At 43.2% G+C, this 24,123-nt stretch overlaps 1 protein-coding gene across 1 annotated transcript in view; it reads right to left on the bottom strand.

Annotated features, from left to right (window-relative positions):
- VWA5B1 (von Willebrand factor A domain containing 5B1) overlaps window positions 1–24,123 on the bottom strand; it is a 71,374-nt gene that overhangs the window by 20,886 nt on the left and 26,365 nt on the right. Inside the window, exons 8-13 of the mRNA XM_040422522.1 lie at window positions 20,549–20,659; window positions 16,983–17,185; window positions 16,065–16,179; window positions 15,653–15,838; window positions 10,036–10,216; window positions 9,717–9,895 (exon numbers count right to left, since the gene is read on the bottom strand). Coding sequence (XP_040278456.1) covers window positions 9,717–9,895; window positions 10,036–10,216; window positions 15,653–15,838; window positions 16,065–16,179; window positions 16,983–17,185; window positions 20,549–20,659 — 975 coding nt within the window. The remainder of the gene's footprint in view (window positions 1–9,716; window positions 9,896–10,035; window positions 10,217–15,652; window positions 15,839–16,064; window positions 16,180–16,982; window positions 17,186–20,548; window positions 20,660–24,123) is intronic.

The following is a 24,123-nucleotide window of genomic DNA, read 5'->3' as shown; positions in this document are numbered from 1 at the left end:
GAATGTTTGTAAGGTAAGAGATCAGAGATAAGGAGCCCATAATCTCCCCGCCTAGCTACTAGATAAACTCAAAGCTGTGCAGGGAAAACAGCTCAATATTTTTAATAAAGACTAATTGAAAAAAAAATGTGCCTATGCAAATGTGTTTGTTTTTCTCTTTGCCATCTTGTTGCTCAGAGTAGTTTAGTCAGGAGCCATCCTCAGTCTTGGCTAGTGATGAGTGGCAGGGACAATATTAGAATTCGCGATATTTTGCGTATATTTTTTAGAATATTCGTCATATATTTGCAAATTCGATAATTTGTGATTATTTTCTTGATTGCGAAAACCGGCAAAGCAATATTAGCGTAATGCGCACGCAATACAGGCATGGGTCACTTTTGCTACATTTTCCAAGCTGCTAGAAGTTTCCTGAGACTGGAGAAAATGGTTGGCACGGCAGAACATTAAAAATGGCTTTATATGCAGATAGAGTGCTCCAATATATTCGCGATTGCGCTAATCGGCACTAATGATGCGAATATTTTGCCGCAATACGTGAAACTTCACATTTTAGCAGGTCTGACTACATATTACTGATTGGTGCTCTATGTATTGTTGTGACATCACAGCACTATGTCTGTAGCATGTATGTATGGACAGCAGAACCTATCACACTACCTAACACCCTGCACTGGAACCTACAGCTACACTATATCACTATCTACCCTACACTGACTATCTCCCACTAACTATCTGTATTATATATATAAGCTATCTAACTAACTATCTAATGTAAATAAATAAATAAAATAGTCTCTGGTACAATGCCTTTTTCTGCGTCGCAGGTCCCAATCGTAAAGTGGGTACAGTTCACATAAATCTCAATCCTTTTTCCAGTTGGACTGCGCTGCTCCAGAAGGCAGGAAAAACACCACTTTAGACTCCTTCCAATAATCCGTGGATATTCGCCTCTGTCAGACACCAAAGGATAGCCACAATAGTGAAATACCATCACATAAAGGGAATAACAGTATTTATTATACTCACAAAGTGAATAGAATACAAGCAGTAAAAAAATGCATACACCCGACCCGGGTTTCGCTTCGAAAAGCTTCATCAGGGGCATCTGATCCGCCCATTCCAGTGCGGTCTTTTTAAATCACAGGAGAGCGTATGCTCCACCTCTCAAGCCACAAAATATATAAAAAAAAACAAATATGTCCAATACATACATAAAACAAGTTGATCTACATTATATCATAAGACATAAAAATTGTATAAGATCATAAAATTGTACTAAAACTCCATAGTAATTTTCATTCATATAGATCCACTCCCATAAAACGCCACAACCAATCATAGACCGCTACCTCACAGGTCCCACCTACTTTCATTCAGAACAACGATTGCATCACAAACCACATGACCCCTCCCAGCCAATCAACTCTCATTTGCCTCCTCCTCTCAAAGGTCCTAGAACCAACTCATAGAACAACGATTGCATCACAAACCAATTTTGATTGGCTGGGAGGGGTCATGTGGTTTGTGATGCAATCGTTGTTCTATGAGTTTGTTCTAGGACCTTTGAGAGGAGGAGGTAGCGGTCTATGATTGGTTGTGACGTTTTATGGGAGTGGATCTATATGAATGAAAATTACTATGGAGTTTTAGTACCATTTTATGATCTTATACTATTTTTATGTCTTATGATATAATGTAGATCAACTTGTTTTATGTATGTATTGGACTTATTTGTTTTTTTAATATATTTTGTGGCTTGAGAGGTGGAGCATACGCCCTCCTGTGATTTAAAAAGACCGCCCTGGAATGGGCGGATCAGATGCCCCTGACGAAGCTTTTCGAAGCGAAACCCGGGTCGGGTGTATGCAATTTTTTACTGCTTGTATTCTATTCACTTTTGTGAGTATAATAAATACTGTTATTCCGTTTATGTGATGGTATTTCACTATCCTTTGGTGTCTGACAGAGGCGAATGAGTGGAGACTCTTCTGTTTTCTGTGGCCTTTTGCTTCCCTATATCCACGGATTATTGGAAGGAGTCTAAAGTGGTGTTTTTCCTGCCTTCTGGAGCAGCGCGGTCCAACTAGAAAAAGGATTGAGAACTATCTAATGTAATGAGTGGAAATCACAGAGCACAGCAATGTCACTGCCGTCTCTCTCAGAACTTTAAATAACTGTAGAAAATGGCTGCTGGGGAGGTTCTTATATAGTAAGGGGTAGGAAACTTTCCTATTGGTTGCTAGGGATGTCGCTAAGCTCAGACAAAGACATTGCAGCCTTCTTATTGGCCCACAAGCAAGAAGCAGAGAGGGATCATGGGTTCAGATGAAAAAAAATCTAGAACATTCGAAAATTTGAATATATATCACTATATTCTAAATATTTGCAAATTCTCGAAGTGCCAATATTCGCGATTTGAATATTCGTGCCCAAAACTACTGATGGCGCAGAATCATTATTTGGGTACTTTGTGCCAGGCGATGCTGTGATTCCTCTGGAGAAAGTCCCTCTCGTTGCTGTAAATGGCACTTAACTAATTACAAAAGGTACTTCAATATTAGGGAGGATTCACACAGGCCCCTTTCTATCAATCACAAGAGGCCAAAATGAAGGTTCAGTCATATAGCCATGCTGGACATGGAGCCTCTTAAAAGACTAGTGGTAGAGGAGATATCTAAACTATTCCAGCCATGCATAGATGGTTGGGGGATGAAAAGAAGTCTCAATGATCGTTGGTGATGTTGGCCTTAGGGGTTGTTAACCCTAAGGCCATGGCCAAATGTGCAAAAGAGGCACAACATGTAGATGCTATGTCCCCTGGAGAGAGGGGGCCCAACCATGTTGTTTGCATCCCTTATTTATGTTGTGAGAACCCTTACAGGGACCATTTCCTGATGTGTTAAGCATTTCCTGAGATAAGCAGCAAATATTTACCATGTTCTATTGCCCTAGGTGGTGATCCAGGTGCTGGTAGATGTCTGGGTCATAGTGTCAATAAACTGAATAATTAGGCACAGAGAGGTGATTAGATGGACTCATCTTCACACTCCTTTTATGAAAAAACAAAGACCCCCATATGCATGCAACAATTAGAGAGCAAGTATGCTGGCTGATTGATGGAGGGGATTGATAACATGCACAGAAGTTCATGTTAGGCTTCGCTCACATCTGCATTGGAGCCCCTGCCAGGTACTCCAATGAAAACCAGATCTTGTTAAAGTCAATGAGGTCTGTCCCATGGCATTCGTTAGCACCTTTTCCGATATTTCCATTATTCTGCTCCTATAATGGGGTAGATCAACGGAAATAAAAATGTGTGAGTGTACCCAGCCTTCCCCTTCCCCTGTGGTCATCTACAATTACACAGGGAAAGGAGAATCTGTGCCGCTTCTCCTCTCCCTGCAGCTTGTCAGCAGTTACCCACTGGCCCTCGCCTGCTCCTGCATGCTGGTTAGCTGAGGGGGAAGGGGGTTCAACCTGGCATATCTCAGGCTGTAAAGCAGTGGCTGTATAGCAGCTAGATATAAGCCAGGTCTTCTTTTAAAGCTAAGAATCTAAGCTTTAAAACAAGACTAGGATCATGGTGGTAGCCTTCATACACCCCGGGATAGAACCTTTAGAAAATGGTTTGGGAGTGAGATGTATAGGTATCATAACTCTAGCTCCTATACAGCCTGAGATAGAGCTGTTCGTAACAATCTTATCTCTTATATATCTTATACATCCTCGGCTACTGAAATTACCAGCAAATAATAGAGCTGTTACAAATCAAATACCAGCACTGGCCTCCTACTAGTAATACTACCTAGGCAGGTGGTTTACCGGCCAGGTGGCAACCCTAGGTCACTACCATTTTAACTTTTGCTGCAGAACCCCCTTACCTTTATGTATGTCCTGGCCTGCAGCTATATTATATGTTACACTATGTACAACCCACTGTTTTCTGCTATATCCAGCCATTTTAGGCTTGAAACGACCCTGAATGTACCGCCTCCCTGCACACATAGCATACTATGGCGTTTTAGAATGTAAGTGAAGGGGTGCACATACTTTTACAGTCTATTGCAGATGTGTGGTGGCCAGCAGTCTGTCCTACAGTGCAATGTTATCAAGCATTGTTGTAACGGTGTGGATACCTCTGAGACATGATGCGCCTTCTTAAGGCGTGAAGCCACTTGGTAGTTTAGTTGGCGACATTTTTAGAACATTGCACCGTAAGTCTCATTATCCTTGCAGCAATATTTACAGCTTCATATGGAGGAAACAGTCAGACACTGACACTGTGGAGGATTACACAAGCTGTTCTGGGATTTGTGCCCTTGGCACGGTTTGGGTGCCAGGCTCCTTTCTCGTTTGGGTCTGAACGCTGCAAATAAGATGCAAGGAATTCTTTAACCTGAGCTGCGTTTCCATGACGACTCGGAAGAAGATGGTTTATATAGCGGCCCAATTTCTGGGCGACTTTGAGGGAACGTTATATACTAAGACAACTGCAAAGAGGTGTCTAGAGACAAGACGGTTAGAATTGGAGAGGCGTCCAATTAATGTAACGGCATTTCCACTAGCCTTCATGGTTTCCCATCTCTACTGGGAGGTGGTTGAAATTAAAGACAGGGCGTGGAGATTTATGAAGCGGATCATGCAGTGTTCTGTGCCTCCCGCCTGGCTCGCCAATTCTCACAGATTCGTTTCCTTACCCTTTCACTGCCAGTGTGTTATCAGCGATCATAGATATGATACAATGTTGCCTATGTCAATGGAAAATGGGGTTAAATGTCGCAGAAGTCACACCGTCCGGGGCTAAACCCTCGTCGGGGAACACGTGTTATTAAAAATGAATTATTTAGAGGGCGAGAAGTGTCTTTCTAATACATACTAAATACAGACTCATCGTCCTAGGAGAAAACGAAAATTTCAATCAAAGACGATGGTGCGAAGTGAAAAAGAGCTTCCTCTGGTATATTGAGGACCAAGATATAGTGCGGTGATATACTGTACGCCAATACATAGGAAGGATCCCGATTGATTATGTGCAAAGCTCTGTCTCTTTATTAAATTGAAGGCTCCTTTTTGGTGATGTTTCCTCCTAACTAGTGATGAGCGGCAGGGGCAATATTCGAATTTGCGATATTTCGTGAATATTTGAGCGAATATTCGTCATATATTCGTAAATTTGAGAATTCGCGATTATTTTCTTGATTGCGAAAAATCGGCAATGTAATATGCGCGTATTGCGCGCGCAATACCGGCGTGGGTCACTGTTGCTACATTTTTCAAGCTGCTAGAAGTTTCCTGATACTGGAGAAAATGGTTGGCACGGCAGAACATTACAATGGCTTTATATGCAGATAGAGTGCTCCAATATATTCGCGATTGCGCAAATCGGCAATTAATGATGCGCATATTTTTGTGCAATACGTGCAACTTCACATTTTAGCAGGTCTGACTACATATTACCGATTTAAGTATTGTTGTGACATCACAGCACTATGTCCGTAGCATGTCTGTATGGACAGCAGAACCTATCACACTACCTAACACCCTGCACTGGAATCAGCTACACTATAGACTATCTAACCTACACTGACTATTTCCCACTAACTATCTGTATTATATATATATATATATATATATATAAGCTAACTAACTAACTAACTAACTAACTAACTAACTAACTATCTAATGTGATGAGTGGAAAGCACAGAGCACAGCAATAACACTGCTCTCTTTCTCTCAGAACTGTAAAAAACTGCAGAAAATGGCTGCTGGGGAGGTTCTTATATAGTAAGGGGTAGGCAACTTTCCTATTGGTTGCTAGGGATGTTGCTAAGTTCAGACAAAGACATTGCAGCCTTCTTATTGGCCCACAAGCAAGAAGGGAGGTTACTGATGAAAAAAAAAAAAATCTAGAATATTCACGAGTACGAATATATAGCACTATATTCTAAATGTTAGCGAATTCTCGAAGTGGTGATATTCGCGATTTGAATATTCGCGCCCAACACTACTCCTAACTATCGTCAAAATTTGAGTTTAAAAACCTGCAGTGCTGCCATACTGTCATCAGTGATTGGATGGTGAGGTCACACAGTCTTCTTGGCAGGTCATTCCTGGATTGGATGATGATTGATGATGTCATAGGGTGAGAGGTGTCAGGTCACACAGTAGACGGTTAGTCTGAAACTGGATGAAAATGTCAAAGGGTGAGGGTGGTAAGGTTACAGAGTTTATGTAGCAGGTCAGCCTATGATTGGACCTGATGTCGAAAGGTAAGAGCAGGGAGGTCATATAGTCTTCGTAGCAGGCAAGTGAAGTCACGCTGTCTATGTAGCAGGTTAGTCGTGACCGGACGATGATGTCACAGTGAGGTCACACAGTCTATGTGGTAGATTAGTCTGGGGCTGAATGATGATGTCACAGTGAAGTCAATCAATCAATGTAGCGGGTTATTCTGTGATCGGATGAGGATGTTACAGTGAGGTCCCACAGAATACGTGGCAGATTAGTCTGTGATTGGACGATGATGTCACAGTGAGGTCACGCAGTCTATGTGGCAGATTAGTCTGTGATTGGACGATGATGTCACAGTGAAGTCCCACAGACTATGTAGCAAATTAGTCTGCGACTAGCGGATGATGTCACAGCGAGGTCACGCAGTGTATGTGGCAGATTAGTCTGTAACTGAAGTTACAGAGTCTATGTGGCAGATTAGTCTGTGACTGGATGATGATGTCACAGTGAAGTCGTAGAGTCTATGTGGCAGATTAGTCTGTGACTGGATGATGATGTCACGGTGAAGTCACAGAGTCTATGTGGCAGATTAGTCTGTGACTGGATGATGATGTCACAGTGAAGTCACAGAGTCTATGTGGCAGATTAGTCTGTGACTGGATGATGATGTCACAGTGAAGTCACAGAGTCTATGTGGCAGATTAGTCTGTGACTGGATGATGATGTCACGGTGAAGTCACAGAGTCTATGTGGCAGATTAGTCTGTGACTGGATGATGATGTCACAGTGAAGTCACAGAGTCTATGTGGCAGATTAGTCTGTGACTGGATGATGATGTCACAGTGAAGTCTCAGAGTCTATGTGGCAGATTAGTCTGTGACTGGATGATGATGTCACAGTGAAGTCACAGAGTCTATGTGGCAGATTAGTCTGTGACTGGATGATGATGTCACAGTGAAGTCACAGAGTCTATGTGGCAGATTAGTCTGTGACTGGATGATGATGTCACAGTGAAGTCACAGAGTCTATGTGGCAGATTAGTCTGTGACTGGATGATGATGTCACAGTGAAGTTACAGAGTCTATGTGGAAGATTAGTCTGAGACTGGATGATGATGTCACAGTGAAGTTACAGAGTCTATGTGGCAGATTAGTCTGTGACTGGATGATGATGTCACAGTGAAGTCACAGAGTCTATGTGGCAGATTAGTCTGTGACTGGATGATGATGTCACAGTGAAGTTACAGAGTCTATGTGGCAGATTAGTCTGTGACTGGATGATGATGTCACAGTGAAGTTACAGAGTCTATGTGGCAGATTAGTCTGTGACTGGATGATGATGTCACGGTGAAGTCTCAGAGTCTATGTGGCAGATTAGTCTGTGACTGGATGATGATGTCACGGTGAAGTCACAGAGTCTATGTGGCAGATTAGTCTGTGACTGGATGATGATGTCACAGTGAAGTCACAGAGTCTATGTGGCAGATTAGTCTGTGACTGGATGATGATGTCACAGTGAAGTCACAGAGTCTATGTGGCAGATTAGTCTGTGACTGGATGATGATGTCACGGTGAAGTCACAGAGTCTATGTGGCAGATTAGTCTGTGACTGGATGATGATGTCACAGTGAAGTCACAGAGTCTATGTGGCAGATTAGTCTGTGACTGGATGATGATGTCACAGTGAAGTCACAGAGTCTATGTGGCAGATTAGTCTGTGACTGGATGATGTCACAGTGAAGTCATAAAGTCTATGTGGCAGATTAGTCTGTGACTGGATGATGATGTCACAGTGAAGTCTCAGAGTCTATGTGGCAGATTAGTCTGTGACTGGATGATGATGTCACAGTGAAGTCACAGAGTCTATGTGGCAGATTAGTCTGTGACTGGATGATGATGTCACAGTGAAGTCACAGAGTCTATGTGGCAGATTAGTCTGTGACTGGATGATGATGTCACAGTGAAGTCACAGAGTCTATGTGGCAGATTAGTCTGTGACTGGATGATGATGTCACAGTGAAGTTACAGAGTCTATGTGGAAGATTAGTCTGAGACTGGATGATGATGTCACAGTGAAGTTACAGAGTCTATGTGGCAGATTAGTCTGTGACTGGATGATGATGTCACAGTGAAGTTACAGAGTCTATGTGGCAGATTAGTCTGTGACTGGATGATGATGTCACAGTGAAGTTACAGAGTCTATGTGGCAGATTAGTCTGTGACTGGATGATGATGTCACAGTGAAGTTATAGAGTCTATGTGGCAGATTAGTCTGTGACTGGATGATGATGTCACAGTGAAGTTACAGAGTCTATGTGGCAGATTAGTCTGTGACTGGATGATGATGTCACAGTGAAGTTACAGAGTCTATGTGGCAGATTAGTCTGTGACTGGATGATGATGTCACAGTGAAGTTATAGAGTCTATGTGGCAGATTAGTCTGTGACTGGATGATGATGTCACAGTGAAGTTATAGAGTCTATGTGGCAGATTAGTCTGTGACTGGATGATGATGTCACGGTGAAGTCTCAGAGTCTATGTGGCAGATTAGTCTGTGACTGGATGATGATGTCACAGTGAAGTCACAGAGTCTATGTGGCAGATTAGTCTGTGACTGGATGATGATGTCACAGTGAAGTCGTAGAGTCTATGTGGCAGATTAGTCTGTGACTGGATGATGATGTCACAGTGAAGTCACAGAGTCTATGTGGCAGATTAGTCTGTGACTGGATGATGATGTCACAGTGAAGTCACAGAGTCTATGTGGCAGATTAGTCTGTGACTGGATGATGATGTCACAGTGAAGTTACAGAGTCTATGTGGCAGATTAGTCTGTGACTGGATGGATGATGTCACAGTGAAGTTACAGAGTCTATGTGGCAGATTAGTCTGTGACTGGATGATGATGTCACGGTGAAGTTACAGAGTCTATGTGGCAGATTAGTCTGTGACTGGATGATGATGTCACGGTGAAGTCACAGAGTCTATGTGGCAGATTAGTCTGTGACTGGATGATGATGTCACAGTGAAGTCACAGAGTCTATGTGGCAGATTAGTCTGTGACTGGATGATTATGTCACAGTGAAGTTACAGAGTCTATGTGGCAGATTAGTCTGTGACTGGATGATGATGTCACAGTGAAGTCACAGAGTCTATGTGGCACATTAGTCTGAGACTGGATGATGATGTCACAGTGAAGTCACAGAGTCTATGTGGCAGATTAGTCTGTGACTGGATGATGATGTCACGGTGAAGTTACAGAGTCTATGTGGCAGATTAGTCTGTGACTGGATGATGATGTCACAGTGAAGTCACAGAGTCTATGTGGCAGATTAGTCTGTGACTGGATGATGATGTCACGGTGAAGTCACAGAGTGTGCAGGTTTGTCTGTGATTGGATAATAAATCGACTATAATGTGACCTTTCTCTTGTTTAGGTAAGTTTTCTTGTGCATAGCTCTATACTGAGATGTCACGTGGTACCTGAGAGTCATGAATGTCAGAGCTTGTGTCGTCTGTACCCTGAAGTTCTTGGATTTGGATCCTGCATACAGGACTCTTCTCCTGGGCAGTACTGGGGTCGCTGGCTGTGTGGAACCTCGGCAAAGGTTGGTGGTCGGCAATCTGACTGGTGCTGTAGGCTCTTCGTTGAAAGCCAGGATCTGCTGGAAAAGCAAACAGGAATTATGGATCTTGATCACATGGCTATTATTGCCTCTCGGCAGGGATCTTCTGTCAGGAGTCTCCAGCTCAGTCTTATTCATTGACTGAGATAAAGTTGATGACCTTCTGTCTTACTTACCAGACTCACGTTCTCCAGCCAGATCCTCTTTACTGTCCAGAAATTCTGTGCTGTGTTCCGAGGAAAGACCAGTGTCTTGTTGACCCCTCGACCCTCCACTTCCAGAAGAGTCTTGGGACTGGAAAAATACAGAGCTCCCCGACTCCTGAGAGCGCATCATACTGTATCTCCTCCTCTTATCCTGCAAGGAAGGAAAATACATAAACACATAATGACATTTAAAGGGATTTTCCATGTATAAGTAATTTTTTTTTATTATTATTATTTTACAAAAAATTGGTTAGTACAGCGATAAGAGACAGAGGAAGTTGTGCCAGACTGGTTGCTAAGGAATTGCTGTCTGACAACCCCATTGAGAAGCATGTGGTTTTTGCAATGTATCTATAGCAACCAGACCTATGCTGGAGACATCAGCAGTGGCACCATGTCCAATCCCCATCTCAGCCTCTAAAAATAGGTAGAGATCCCCTTTAAGCATGTGTTGTCCACAGTCTACAAATGAAAATTGCTTTTTACTTGTTCACAGCTCTGAATGTATTTTATTCCTTCTATGCAACCGAAGAAAAACAAAGTGCACCAGAATAGTTGCTTATTTTCGGCAGGTTGACCATCCAATTTAAATGGTACCTTTAAGAAAGGCAAAGGTTTGAAGTCGCCGTCATGTTTGATGAAGAGATCATTAATCGACTTAAAAGAATCCCTAGAAATAAAGGTTTTGAGTTCTGCCTCGTTACGACTTATCCCGTTTCCATGGTAAAAGGCGAAAAGCTGAAAAGCTTCTACAGAGAACTGAACATCTGAAGCCTCGCGGCTTAAGGAAAATTAACTAAGTCATTGCCCAATGCCCAGTGTAGACTTGTTGAAGGAGGAAGCAAGGAAAAGTAGAAATCTTGTAAATGATCGGAGGGATTACAAGTCAAAAGGAGTTAAAAACATCTGACTGTTGTTGGACGCTACAATATAGCAAACACGGTGACAACTAAAATAAATTTCCTTCCTTAACTCCTTCCTGACTTTTTTTTTTAAATTTCTGTTTTTTGTGGAACAAGTTGTACTTTCTAATGGCACCACTTAATATTTCACATAATGTAGTGAGAAGCTGGAAAAAAAATCTAAATGGGGTGCAATTTGGAAAACAACGCAATTCTGCCATTGTTTTAAGGGTTCCCTAGGCAGTAAAACTGACCTGTGAAATTCATTCTTTGGGTCAGTACGAATACATCGATACCACAGTTTTATAGTTTTTCTTATGTTTAACTTTTTTATATTTACTCATTTTTTGTTATGGTTATTTTTTAGTTTTTATTGATTGACCATTTTCTGAGTATTATAAATTTTTGATCACTTTTTCTTAATTTTTTTCTTGAAAGGTGAATAAACAAAAAACACTAATTCAGACTTTTTTTTTCTGTTATGACATTCATCATACGGGATACATAGTTTTATATTCTAATAGTTCAGGCATTTTTTATGGTTTATTTTATCTGCAAAATGGGGAAAGAGTTGACTTTCTTGTTCTTTTTTTTTTTTTTTTAAATCTTTTTTTACCTTTATTTTTAGTACCCCAAGGAGACTTGAACATGCACTCATTGCATAGATTATACCATAGACTGTAATGGTTAACCATTGCAGTCTATGGGAACTCTATGGGAAAATCAGTGTTCCTATGAGGCATTTCCACAGGCAGGGCTTCACAGGCTGTTTAGTATGGCTGGCCTGGGAACCTTCATAAGGCCCAAGGCTGCTATAGTAACTGAATGGCTCCATCAATCTCATTGTAGGGGGATCATTCGGTTACCGTGAGTGCTGCGTTTCCAGTAAATAACCGTTCAGATGCCATAGTCTCAACTGACAGCAACTGAGGGGTTAAAAGTCTGTAATCATGGTTGTCTGTGATCATAGACTCTGCCACCAGGTGTCTGCTGTATAAAGCACAAGATCCTGTGCTTGCTGCAGTCATTATTACAAAGTCCTGTGCTTCCTGCAGTCATTATTACAAGGTCCCATGCTTCCTGCAGTCATTATTACAAGGTCCCATGCTTCCTGCAGTCATTATTACAAGGTTTTGTGCTTCCTGCACTCGTTATTACAAGGTTCTGTGCTTCCTGCAGTCATTATTACAAAGTCCTGTGCTTCCTGCAGTCATTATTACAAGGTCCTGTGCTTCCTGTAGTCATTATTACAAGGTCCTGTGCTTCATGCAGTCATTATTACAAGGTCCTGTGCTTCCTGTAGTCATTATTACAAGGTCCTGTACTTCCTGCTGTTATTATTACAAGGTCTGGTACTTCCTGTAGTCATTATTACAAGGTCCCATGCTTCCTGCAGTCATTATTACAAGGTCCCATGCTTCCTGCAGTCATTATTACAAGGTCCTGTGCTTCCTGCAGTCATTATTACAAGGTCCTGTGCTTCCTGTAGTCATTATTACAAGGTCCTGTGCTTCCTGCAGTCATTATTACAAGGTCCTGTGCTTCCTGTAGTCATTATTACAAGGTCCTGTGCTTCCTGCACTCGTTATTACAAGGTCCTGTGCTTCCTGCAGTCATTATTACAAGGTTTTGTGCTTCCTGCACTCGTTATTACAAGGTTCTGTGCTTCCTGCACTCGTTATTACAAGGTCCTGTGCTTCCTGCACTCGTTATCACAAGGTCCTGTGCTTCCTGCAGTCATTATTACAAGGTCCCATGCTTCCTGAACTTGTTTTTTACAAGGTCCTGTGCTCCCTGCAGTCATTATTACAAAGTCCCAGGATTCCTGCAGTCATTATTACAAGGTCCTGTGCTTCTTGCAGTCATTATTACAAGGTCCTGTACTTCCTGCTGTGATTATTACAAGGTCCGGTGCTTCCTATAGTCATTATTACAAGGTCTGGTACTTCCTGTAGTCATTATTACAAGGTCCCATGCTTCCTGTAGTCATTATTACAAGGTCCCATGCTTCCTGCAGTCATTATTACAAGGTCCTGTGCTTCCTGCAGTCATTATTACAAGGTCCCGTGCTTCCTGCATTCATTATTACAAGGTCCTGTGCTTCCTGCAGTCATTATTGCAAGGTCCTGTGCTCCCTGCAGTCATTATTACAAGGTCCCGTGCTTCCTGTAGTCATTATTACAAGGTCCTGTGCTTCCTGCAGTCATTATTACAAGGTTCTGTGCTTCCTGCAGTCATTATTACAAGGTCCTGTACTTCCTGCAGTCATTATTACAAGGTTATGTGCTTCCTGCAGTCATAATTACAAGGTCCCTTGCTTCCTGTAGTCATTATTACAAGGTCCCATGCTTCCTGTAGTCATTATTACAAGGTCCTGTGCTTCCTGCACTCGTTATTACAAGGTCTTGTGCTTCCTGCAGTCATTATTACAAAGTCCCATGCTTCCTGCAGTCATTATTACAAGGTCTCATGCTTCTTGCAGTCATTATTACAAGGTCCTGTGTTTCCTGCAGTCATTATTACAAGGTCACATGCTTCCTGCAGTCATTATTACAAAGTTTTCTGCTTCCTGCATTCGTTATTACAAGGTTCTGTGCTTCCTGCACTCGTTATTACAAGGTCCTGTGCTTCCTGCAGTCATTATTACAAATTCCCGTGCTTCCTGCAGTCATTATTACAAGGTCCTGTGCTTCCTGCACTCGTTTTTACAAGGTCCTGTGCTTCCTGCAGTCATTATTACAAGGTCCTGTGTTCCCTGCAGTCTTTATTACAAAGTCCCAAGATTCCTGCAGTCATTATTACAAGGTCCCATGCTTCTGCAGTCATTATTACAAGGTCCTGTGCTTTCTGCACTCGTTATTACAAGGTCCTGTGCTTCCTGAAGTCATTATTACAAGGTCCCATGCTTCCTGCAGTTATTATTACAAGGTCCGGTGCTTCCTGCACTCGTTATTACAAGGTCATGTGCTTCCTGCAATCCTTATTACAAGGTCATGTGCTTCCTGCAGTCATTATTACAAGGTCCTGTGCTTCCTGTAGTCATTATTACAAGGTCCTGTGCTTCCTGCAGTCATTATTACAAGGTCCCATGCTTCCTGCAGTCATTATTACAAGGTCCCATGCTTCCTGCAGTCATTATGAAAAAGTCGTGTGCCTCCTTCACTCGTTATTACAAGGTCCTGTGCTCCCTGCAGTCATTATTACAAGGTCCCATGCTTCTTGCAGTCATTATTACAAGGTCCTGTACTTCCTGCTGTCATTATTACAAGGTCCAGTGCTTTCTATAGTCATTATTACAAGGTCCTGTGCTTCCTGCAGTCATTATTACAAGGTCTCGTGCTTCCTGCAGTCCTTATTACAAGGTCCTGTGCTTCCTGCAGTCATTATTACAAGGTCTCGTGCTTCCTGCAGTCATTATTACAAGGTCCTGTGCTTCCTGCAGTCATTATTACAAGGTCCTGTGCTTCCTGAACTCGTTTTTACAAGGTCCTGTGCTCCCTGCTGTCATTATTACAAAGTCCCATGATTCCTGCAGTCATTATTACAAGGTCCTGTGCTTCTTGCAGTCATAATTACAAGGTCCTGTGCTTCCTGAACTCGTTATTACAAGGCCCTGTGCTTCCTGCAGTCATTATTACAAGGTCCCATGCTTCCTGGAGTCATTATTACAAGGCCCTGTGCTTCCTGCAGTCATTATTACAAAGTCCCATACTTCCTGCAGTCATTATTATAAAGTCCCATGCTTCTTGCAGTTATTATTACAAGATCCTGTGCTTCCTGCAGTCATTATTACAAAGTCCTGTGCTTCCTGCACATGTTATTACAAGGTCCCATGCTTCCTGTGGTCACTGTTACAACCAGCAGTTGGACCCCCAGCGATCATATATTTATCACCGTCCTATCCTGTTTGGGAGCCAGCCCTTTAACGGTATAACATTATGTGATTACTGGAAAGTCAGAGATATTAAGGCCAGCCATTCCCCAGCCTGACATGGCTGATAAAAGAGAGCAGTAGATTTCCTCCAATTAACAGCATAAAGTAGACTGCAATGTTTCCGCTATTTTTTATAAATATACCCCAATCACTGTCTGTATAATGAAATGTTCTGCAACTTTCTAATGGACTTTGTGTTTCAATTCTGCAACGCTTTTAAGACATCTGCTTGCTGTCAGTGAATGAGAACATTTATTTTTTTATATTTACATCTGAAACCTCAGATAGACCCTCACCAGCGAGGGTTTGTTGCAACTGTGTAAATTCCAGCCAATCCCCTGTGAGCTATACACAACCGCACACATTTCTCTCCTGTCCAGTGAGTTTGTTACAATGTATTAGTGAAGATAAAATGTTTCAGGCTGGAGCCTGGGATGATTAGGCTTCATTCACATCTCCGGCAGAGAGCAGCCTGCCGGATTTCAATGGGTCCAGCATTGCCGGCTTCTATAGATCCCCGCTGGATCCCCATTGACTATAAGTGGCTACAGGTTTCGGCCAGACAAAAAACGTTGCATGCAATGGTTTATGGTCTGGCCGCCAGCCGGCATTTGTGTCGGATCAGGCAGCCGGATCAGCTTGCTGGAGACGCGATTGTCTAGGCTGGATACAAGTGTAACAGACCCCCAGCTGTGGAAAGTATTAAGTCATTACTAGTTTTCAGAGATGATAACTTTTTTTTTCTACTCACCGTACGGGGGTTGGAGAGGAAGCGGGCCGTACTGCACACAACTCCGTAACCCACCAGACGATCTCCGGGGAAGAGGAAGCTGGAGCTGATCGGGGAGATCAGGACCTCGGTGCTTTCTGGGAAAACCCACTCCACGGTGACATCACTAAGAACCGGGGCCATTGACTTTTTCAGAGATTGCAACATCTGAAAAAAAACAGTTGTCTAGAAGGATGAGCCGACTTTTTGGAGATTACAGACAATGGTCTGCTATCCGTTACACCCTTTTCCACTATGGTTCAGAACGGATTTGAGCTACTGATTTCAGCGGTCAGCTATGGCGATATAGCAGCATCCTGGGAAAGCTGGGCACGGATAGCGGGATGTCAGACTTCAGACAATGATCTCTACTCAGCCTTGTCGATTGACTGACCTTGGGTTGTAGTCTTTCTCCTTCAATTAAAAACTCTGCGCTGCCCTTGGACACGCTCGCCACTCCCTGGACCAGTCGACGGCAGGCATTTTGGCCGATCCCGAAGCTGTAACATCTGCAAAATATGAACAACGTACATAAAACATTAAAGAGTTAGTGGAAAAATCTGTTCCCTTCAAAGTGATAGAGACCTGTAAATGTAACCTCTCCATATAATGCAATGGAGCAGCGCCATCTAGTGGTCAGAATATCATAAAAACATTCCTACGAAAATAATTTTACCTACAAAGCCAAAGTACCCCATGCATTCCACACCCAGCAATGACCTAGGATCGTAATAGAGCATTCATTTCCGTATTTCATCTCGAGTCTCCCAACCAGAGCCTCATTCAAACCTTGGCTTGCTGCCCTCGGTAGCTAAGGGTGGTTTACGTGCACAACTCGTAAAAAAAAACTAAAACTGTAAATGCAGCTCTGGATGTGACTGGGGTATACGTTTTGTAACTCAACATAAGTAAAGCAATGGGTGCAGAGGTGGCAGTGTACCCAGACGAAGGTGCCTGAGGGAGGCCTATCTACCGCATAAGAAGGCCCCTCATGGGTGGTGTGGGTAGGTTGGGGAGCTTTAAGTCACCCATGTGAACCTTGTGGTAGGCCTTTGGGCAGGATTTATTAGGGGGCCCCACATACAGTCAGGGGAACGGATGAGGAGCAGGGTAGATGTTTGCTCCATCAGTCATAGGGGTCACGGATGGTTGATGCCTGGAGACTTCCCCTGTTTGTCAAGCAAACATCACCCTTCGGTCGCTCCCATGAGACGGTCGCTGGGTTCCAGTGCTGGAAACAGTGAGTGCGGCCCCCTGTGACTTTCCAGTGGCTTCTATTATTAGAGACCCCCCCCCCCCCACTCATGTTTACCGAGTGAAGGACGCGTGATGACGGATAAGCTCGATGACTTTGCCGGTGTTGCTGACAGCTCCGTCCGTGAGCAGGAAGAGGAGACGTGGGTAACCGCGGCACACCGGCTGCCGGATGATCCAGTTCAGGGGCGATAAGATGTTGGTCCCCCCCATGTCGGCTCGAAGTTTCTTGATGCTCTCACAGGCAATGGCGAGGCTTTCCTGCAAGACACAGACACAACGTGGATAAGAGCAGCTAGCTGTGTGCTCATTCTGCTTTTCTTAAGTTTATATCAGTTGCTGAGAAAGCTGGGTGACAACTTTCAGAGTAGCCATTACAACTTCCCTTTGTGGTTGTTGTCACCCAGCTTTCCTAGGCTCTATGCAAATCTACACAGTTCTAAAGCATCGGGAAGGAAGGTCTAATGCAGGTCTCTCTAACCTGTGGCTCTCCAGGTCTTGGGAAACTACTACTCCCATTATGCACAGACAACCACTAATATAGTGGTCTCCAACTGATGGTTCTCTGGCTCTTGGGAAATAACAACTCCTAGCATGCTCTTAAACCCCCTAATGCAGGTGTCGCCAACCTGCTTAGAAACTACAACTCCCAACATATGCTGACGTCCACTAATGCAGCGGTTTCCAACTGGTGGCTCAACGGCTGTTGGGGAAACCACAACTCCCATCATGAGCTGACAGCCCCTAATGCAGTTGTTTACAACTTATGGCTCTCCAGCTCTTGGAAAACTCCAACTCTCATCGTGTCTTGACATCCACTAATGCAGTGGTCTCTAACCAGTGCCTCTACAGCTCTTGGCAGACTACTACTCCCATTATGCACTGACACAGTGGTCTCTAACTGGTGGTTTTCTAGCTTTTGGGAAATTACAACTCCCAGCATGCGCTGACAGCCCCTAATGCAGGTGTCTCAAAGCTATGGTTCCACAACTACCAGCATATGCTGACAGGTTGGAGACCCACAGTGGTCTCAAACCTGTTCTCCGGCTCTTGGAAAACTACAACTCTCAGTATGTACTGCGGCTACTAATGGTCTCTAACTGGTTGCTCTCTGGCTGACAACTAAAACTCCCAGCAGATGCTGACAGCCCACAATACAGAGATCTCCAACCTGAGAAGTTGATCCCAGCTTTCCCTGACAACCAGTAATGCAGTGACCATCTACTGGTGGCAACTCCCAGCATGTTGTGTTAGCCACTTACATTATACAGTGGTCTTAAACCCACGGTTCTGGCTGTTGGGCAACTACAGATCCCAGCAGACGCTGACAGCCAGTGGTCTCCAGCTAGTGGGTCTGTGGCTCTCGGGAAATTACAACTCCCAGCATGCACAGACAAACCCTACTGCAGTTGTTTCCCACCTGTGCCTCCTGCTCTTGGCAAACTACAACTCCCAGCATGCCCTGACATGCCTGCGACTGTAAGGGCATGTTGGGAGTTGTAGTTTCCCAACAGCTGGAAATCCAGAGGTTGGGAACCACTGCTCTAATACAATATATTACAGACCGGCCAGACAGACAGACAGACAGGTCCAGAGTGGCCGGATGGATGGAACAGCCTGTAAATTTCCTGAAAACCGCCGCCGCCAGTTTTTACGTTACTAGGCCGAGGGCGCTCGGTGGCACCAGGCACAGACTGGCACAACAGATTGTAACCTAATTATGGCAGGAATTCCCTTCCCATAATCCCCACTGTACGGATAATACCGCCGGAGATTAAACCTGGCTTTAAATAGAACAACGCGGCTTTCCTTAATATTCTGCACCAGACCAGAGATCTGCGATGACCTGGGGGGGGGGGGGTCAGGAAAGTTAACGAGTTGCCCTCATTAACTACCATTAAGAACGAGGCAATCTCATTAACTGCTCAGTGTCAGTGTCAGTCTTCACTGCAGCTCCGGCATCACTTGCCTGAATCATTCATTCTGTGCTTATGGGTAATTTAGGGAGATCTGCATTGATCCTGGAACAATGATGTCAGCGCCTGACAGGTGACATCACTGATATAATCCGGAGATGGGTGACTCAGGATTACTAAGGAGGAGGATCTCTTAAAGTGATGCACAAGTCCCATGAAAATATGTCCTTACGATACCAGATTAATGGCTATCACAGGAAAACTCAGCAAGTAAAGTACCTGAACACAACCTATGTGTGCGTCATATAACAGCATGGACAAAATGAGGTATTGCACGAGGGTCTCCACCAGCCCCCACAACCCAGTATGTAAGGCCTACTCCAAACTTGCTTCCTCTCGGCATATTAAATATGAATTTGGGCACTGTATGTCTATATGGTGGTATTATGCATGTACTGTATTATGTAGGCACTGTGCTGTAATATTTCTCCAACGTATAGCAGTACCAGGTATCCAATTTGTGGTAGTTTGTATATAAGGTATGGCAGTATTATCTAGGCCCTGTGCAGTGATATGATGTATGTATACATAGGTGGTATTATTTTTGTACTGTATGGTTGTATGACACAGATACTTTGTGGCGGCATTATTTATGCAACGTATGGCATTATTATGTAAGCATGACGTGGTGGTATTATTTCTGCACTGTATGGCAGTACCATGTCGGCACAGTGTGAAGATATTATTTCTGCACTGTATGGCAGTACCATGTAGGCACAGTGTGAAGATATTATTTCTGCACTGTATGGCAGTACCATGTCGGCACAGTGTGAAGATATTATTTCTGCACAGTATGGCAGACTATAACTCTATGGACATAAACACTCAACCCTATTTACTAGATAGAGCCCGACATGACTTCTAGAAAATAAAAAGCAGATTTTTCCTTCTAATGCTGTGCTGCCCCAATAATCTACTGTGAAATACAGTCAAACCAAGAATTAAATAAATCCTGCAGCCATTGTACAGTGAAATGATTGTACAGCGAGGGATTACTGTATGACTGCAGCCATTGTACAGTGAAATGATTGTACAGCGAGGGATTACTGTAAACTGCCACCATTGTATGGTGAAATGACTGTACAGCGAGGAATTACCGTATGAGTGCCCCATTGTATGGTGAAATGACTGTACAGTGAGGGGTTACTGTATGACTACCGCCATTGTATGGTGAAATGATTGTACAGAGAGGGATTACTGTATGACTGCCCCCATTATATTGTGAGAAGATTGTACAGCGAGGGATTACTGTATGACTACCGCCATTGTATAGTGAAATGATTGTACAGCGAGGGATTACTGTATGTCAGTGATGACAGACCATGTCTGACCAGCAGATGGCGATCTTCCTCGGCTCTGACTGCTGACATATAACATGTCACTGATACAATGTATATATGTATAGATACACTGTATATAATCTCTCAGAGAACAGGCAAACTTTCCTGTGAGAAGTAAAACTCTGATTCCTGTTTATTACTTCCAGAACAAAAATTATCAGCAAGAGCCAAAACCTGCAGCCATCAGCCCGGAGCCAGGATCCTCCTGCATGTGAAAACAGTGGAGCCGACCGTGGTGACCAATCAGATTGAGGCTCTGAAGGTTAACCAAATAGAAGCAGCGATATGATTGGCTACAGTGCACTCACCTCATTGTAGCTCTGGCTGCAGGGGAACAAGGACTTGAAGGTTGAACCAAAACCGATGATATTGAAGAGTGACGTCGGCATGAGACTTTTCAAAATGACAAGCATGGCATCCTGTGGGCACAAGAATAAAAGAGGGAACATAACTACCAGCATTTATGACTCGCAAAGTGAAAATGTCATATAAAACTCACATAGGAATACACATCTGATAAAAATCCGACTGCTAATGGGTATGTTCACCTTTGAGCAACCAAATGTATGTGATCTATAAAAATAGCCCCAAATAAAAGCCTGTATTATACTCCAGAGCTGCACTCACTATTCTGCTAGTTGTCATTTGAAGAACAGTGACTCCATCACCAGAACAGGGAGTGCAGCTCTGGAGTATAATACAGAATGTAACTCAGGATCAGTACAGGATAAGTAATGTATGTACACAGTGACTCCACCAGCAGAATAGTGAGTGCAGCTCTGGACTATAATACAGAATGTAACTCAGGATCAGTACAGGATAAGTAATGTAATGTATGTACACAGTGACTGCACCAGCAGAATAGTGAGTGCAGCTCTGGAGTATATTACAGGATGTAACTCAGGATCAGTACAGGATAAGTAATGTAATGTATGTACACAGTGACTCCACCAGCAGAATAGTGAGTGCAGCTCTGGAGTATAATACAGAATGTAACTCAGGATCAGTACAGGATAAGTAATGTAATGTATGTACACAGTGACTGCACCAGCAGAATAGTGAGTGCAGCTCTGGAGTATAATACAGGATGTAACTCAGGATCAGTACAGGATAAGTAATGTAATGTATGTACACAGTGACTGCACCAGCAGAATAGTGAGTGCAGCTCTGGAGTATAATACAGGATGTAACTCAGGATCAGTACAGGATAAGTAATGTAATGTATGTACACAGTGACTGCACCAGCAGAATAGTGAGTGCAGCTCTGGAGTATAATACAAGATGTAACTAAGGATCAGTACAGGATAAGTAATGTATGTACACAGTGACTGCACCAGCAGAATAGTGAGTGCAGCTCTGGAGTATAATACAGGATGTAACCCAGGATCAGTAATGTATGTACAAAATTAAAACGGTGAAGAGAAGTGGACATGGCCTTTAAGAACAATGCAGCTGTTGCCCCCCTCTGGCGGGTTGTTGCCATACTTCCACTTAACCCCTTTTCTTGCTGACTGGATAACAGCTGTGACAACATTTGTTTAAATGGCTGCATTGGGGATTCTTGGGTAAAACTAGGCCGATTTCTTTATGAATTATTTTCCCTTCTGTCACATTCGATTTTCCTGGTAACCGCGGCTGCAGCGATGGGAGACTCTTTAATGCTATGCAAATGAATAAAAACTGATGGATTATAAGTCCCTCTCGACAAAGCAATTAAAGAGAAGAAGCATTAATATGAGCAGAAGATAATGAGGCTGACGGGGACGATGGAGATTGGAGATCCCGGCAATCCTCGGCCCTATCTACTTTCCCTACCCATATGGAAATGGGCACATAGAAAACAGTGGGACCTGTCTGGTTCCTCGGTGATGGCACTATGCCATTATCTTCACATGAAGGGGGTTATTGATCTCCTTACTCATCTTTTGCAGAACAAAAGGCCCTTGTGGGATTTGGGCTGCTTTCCCTTTCCCATATATCTCCTGGTGGAGTGCAAAGAGTGTTACCTATGGAGTAGTATGGGCCATTTGGACTTGGGCCCCCTCCCTTAATGGGCCCTATAGCAGCTGCCATGTCTGTCAGATTCCCAATGGAGGGGTTACTGACCATGATTTTCACTTACCAGTCTGTCCTTCTGTTCACAGACAGACATGGTTGGTATCACCGATCCCCACAAGGGGGCGCTATTTCTCCATTCGGAGGCCCCTATGTACACTATGAATAAATATTCTGTGCAAGCAGTGAAGGGTTAATCCGCCTCACTATAGGGGGGGTCTGCGTTCTATTTCCGCAGACGCCTCTAACCTCCTACTTGCTCATTAATTGATTCCCCTGATTCCGCCGCCGCTTCAATAGTTGGTTACAGGAAGCGACACTGGGTGTTAATTATATTTTAGGCTTTGAATATAATTATACATTTAGTTATTGCCTGTATAATAAAGGCTGGGTGCAGACGATGAGGGGGTACGGGCGATGCCACGTTGCTGGGGGGGGATCTTTGTGTCTGACTCCTTACACGAATCTTCAGTCCTCGGCTCAATCAGGAGCGTCAGGCTGTCACCATGTATCTGCCTCGCCATCTCTCTCTCTCTCCTCGTATTCTTCTCCTGTCTTTTGATGTCTCTTTCTCATCCTGCGCTCCGTGTTTGCTCCACTTCCTAAGGCCTCATGCACACGACCATATGTATTTTGCGGTCTGCAAAAAACGGATCCGCGAAAAATACAGAACGGAAAGAAAATACGTTCGTGTTTATGAGCCCTAACAATGTCTCTGTACACATTGCAGTGGCGGTCAGATAGAAGAATGTAAATGACCCCCCACCGCCACCACCCCACCCCGGTTGGGTCCCTGAAAGTAAAAAATATTTAATGGAGCAGTAGGAAATGGAAAAAACAAAAACAAAAAAAACCTTTCTTAACCCCTTGGATACCTGAAGTTTTTTTGGTTTTTACGTTTTCAAGTTTTCTTCCCGGAGTCGTAACCTTTTTATTTTTCCGTTCACATAGCCGTATAAGGGCTTGTCTTTTTGTGGGACAAGTTGGACTTTCTAATGCCAGCCTTTTAATATTGCATAGGATGTAGTGGGAAGCGAGAACAAAATTCCAAATGGGGTGGAATCGAAAAAAAAATAAAATGCTATTTCGCCACAGTCTTTTGGGTGTTTCTTTTACGGCATCATTCACTATGCGGTAAAATTGACTTGTGCTCTTCATTCTCCAGGTCAGTACGAATCTGGCGATACCAGTTATGTATAGTTTTTCTTGCGTTTTATTACTGAAAAAAAAATTAAAACTTCGGGGGGAAAAAGTTTAAATTATTATATTTTTTTTTTAATTGCTATATTCTGACCCCCATAACTTTTAAATAGATATGTCTACTGAGCTGTGTGGGGGCTTATTTTTTTATTGATACCATCTTGGAGTATGTATGACTTTTTGTTCACATTTTATTCAATTATTTTTTGGAGTAAGAGAAGGGATGAAAAAAAGTCGAATCAGACATATTGATATTTTTTTCCATTATGCCATTCGCCATATGGGATGTTTTTATGTTTTAATAGTACAGGAGTTTTCTGATGCGGCAATGCCCATGATGTTTATAATTTTTATAATGTATTTATTTATTTTTATTTTAGAGAAAGGTGGGTGATTAAAATTTTTATATATATATATATTTTTTTTTTTAACTTTTTTGTAGCCCCTCTAGGAGACTACAATATGCAGTTTATACTGGATTTCCATAGAACTACAGTATAAGCGCCAATTGCTGTTGTCCTATGTTGGCATGCCACCTGCTGGCCAACAGAGAAAATGCAGCTCTAATACGCTGGGTCTCTTCAGAGAGACTTAGCATATTAGAATTATTGACCGGCTTCCCTGATGG

The sequence above is a fragment of the Bufo bufo genome, chromosome 1 (assembly GCF_905171765.1).
Source record: "Bufo bufo chromosome 1, aBufBuf1.1, whole genome shotgun sequence".
Taxonomy (NCBI): domain Eukaryota; kingdom Metazoa; phylum Chordata; class Amphibia; order Anura; family Bufonidae; genus Bufo; species Bufo bufo.
Note: the sequence above shows the minus strand (reverse complement) of the source record. Positions and strands in the feature narration are given on the sequence as shown.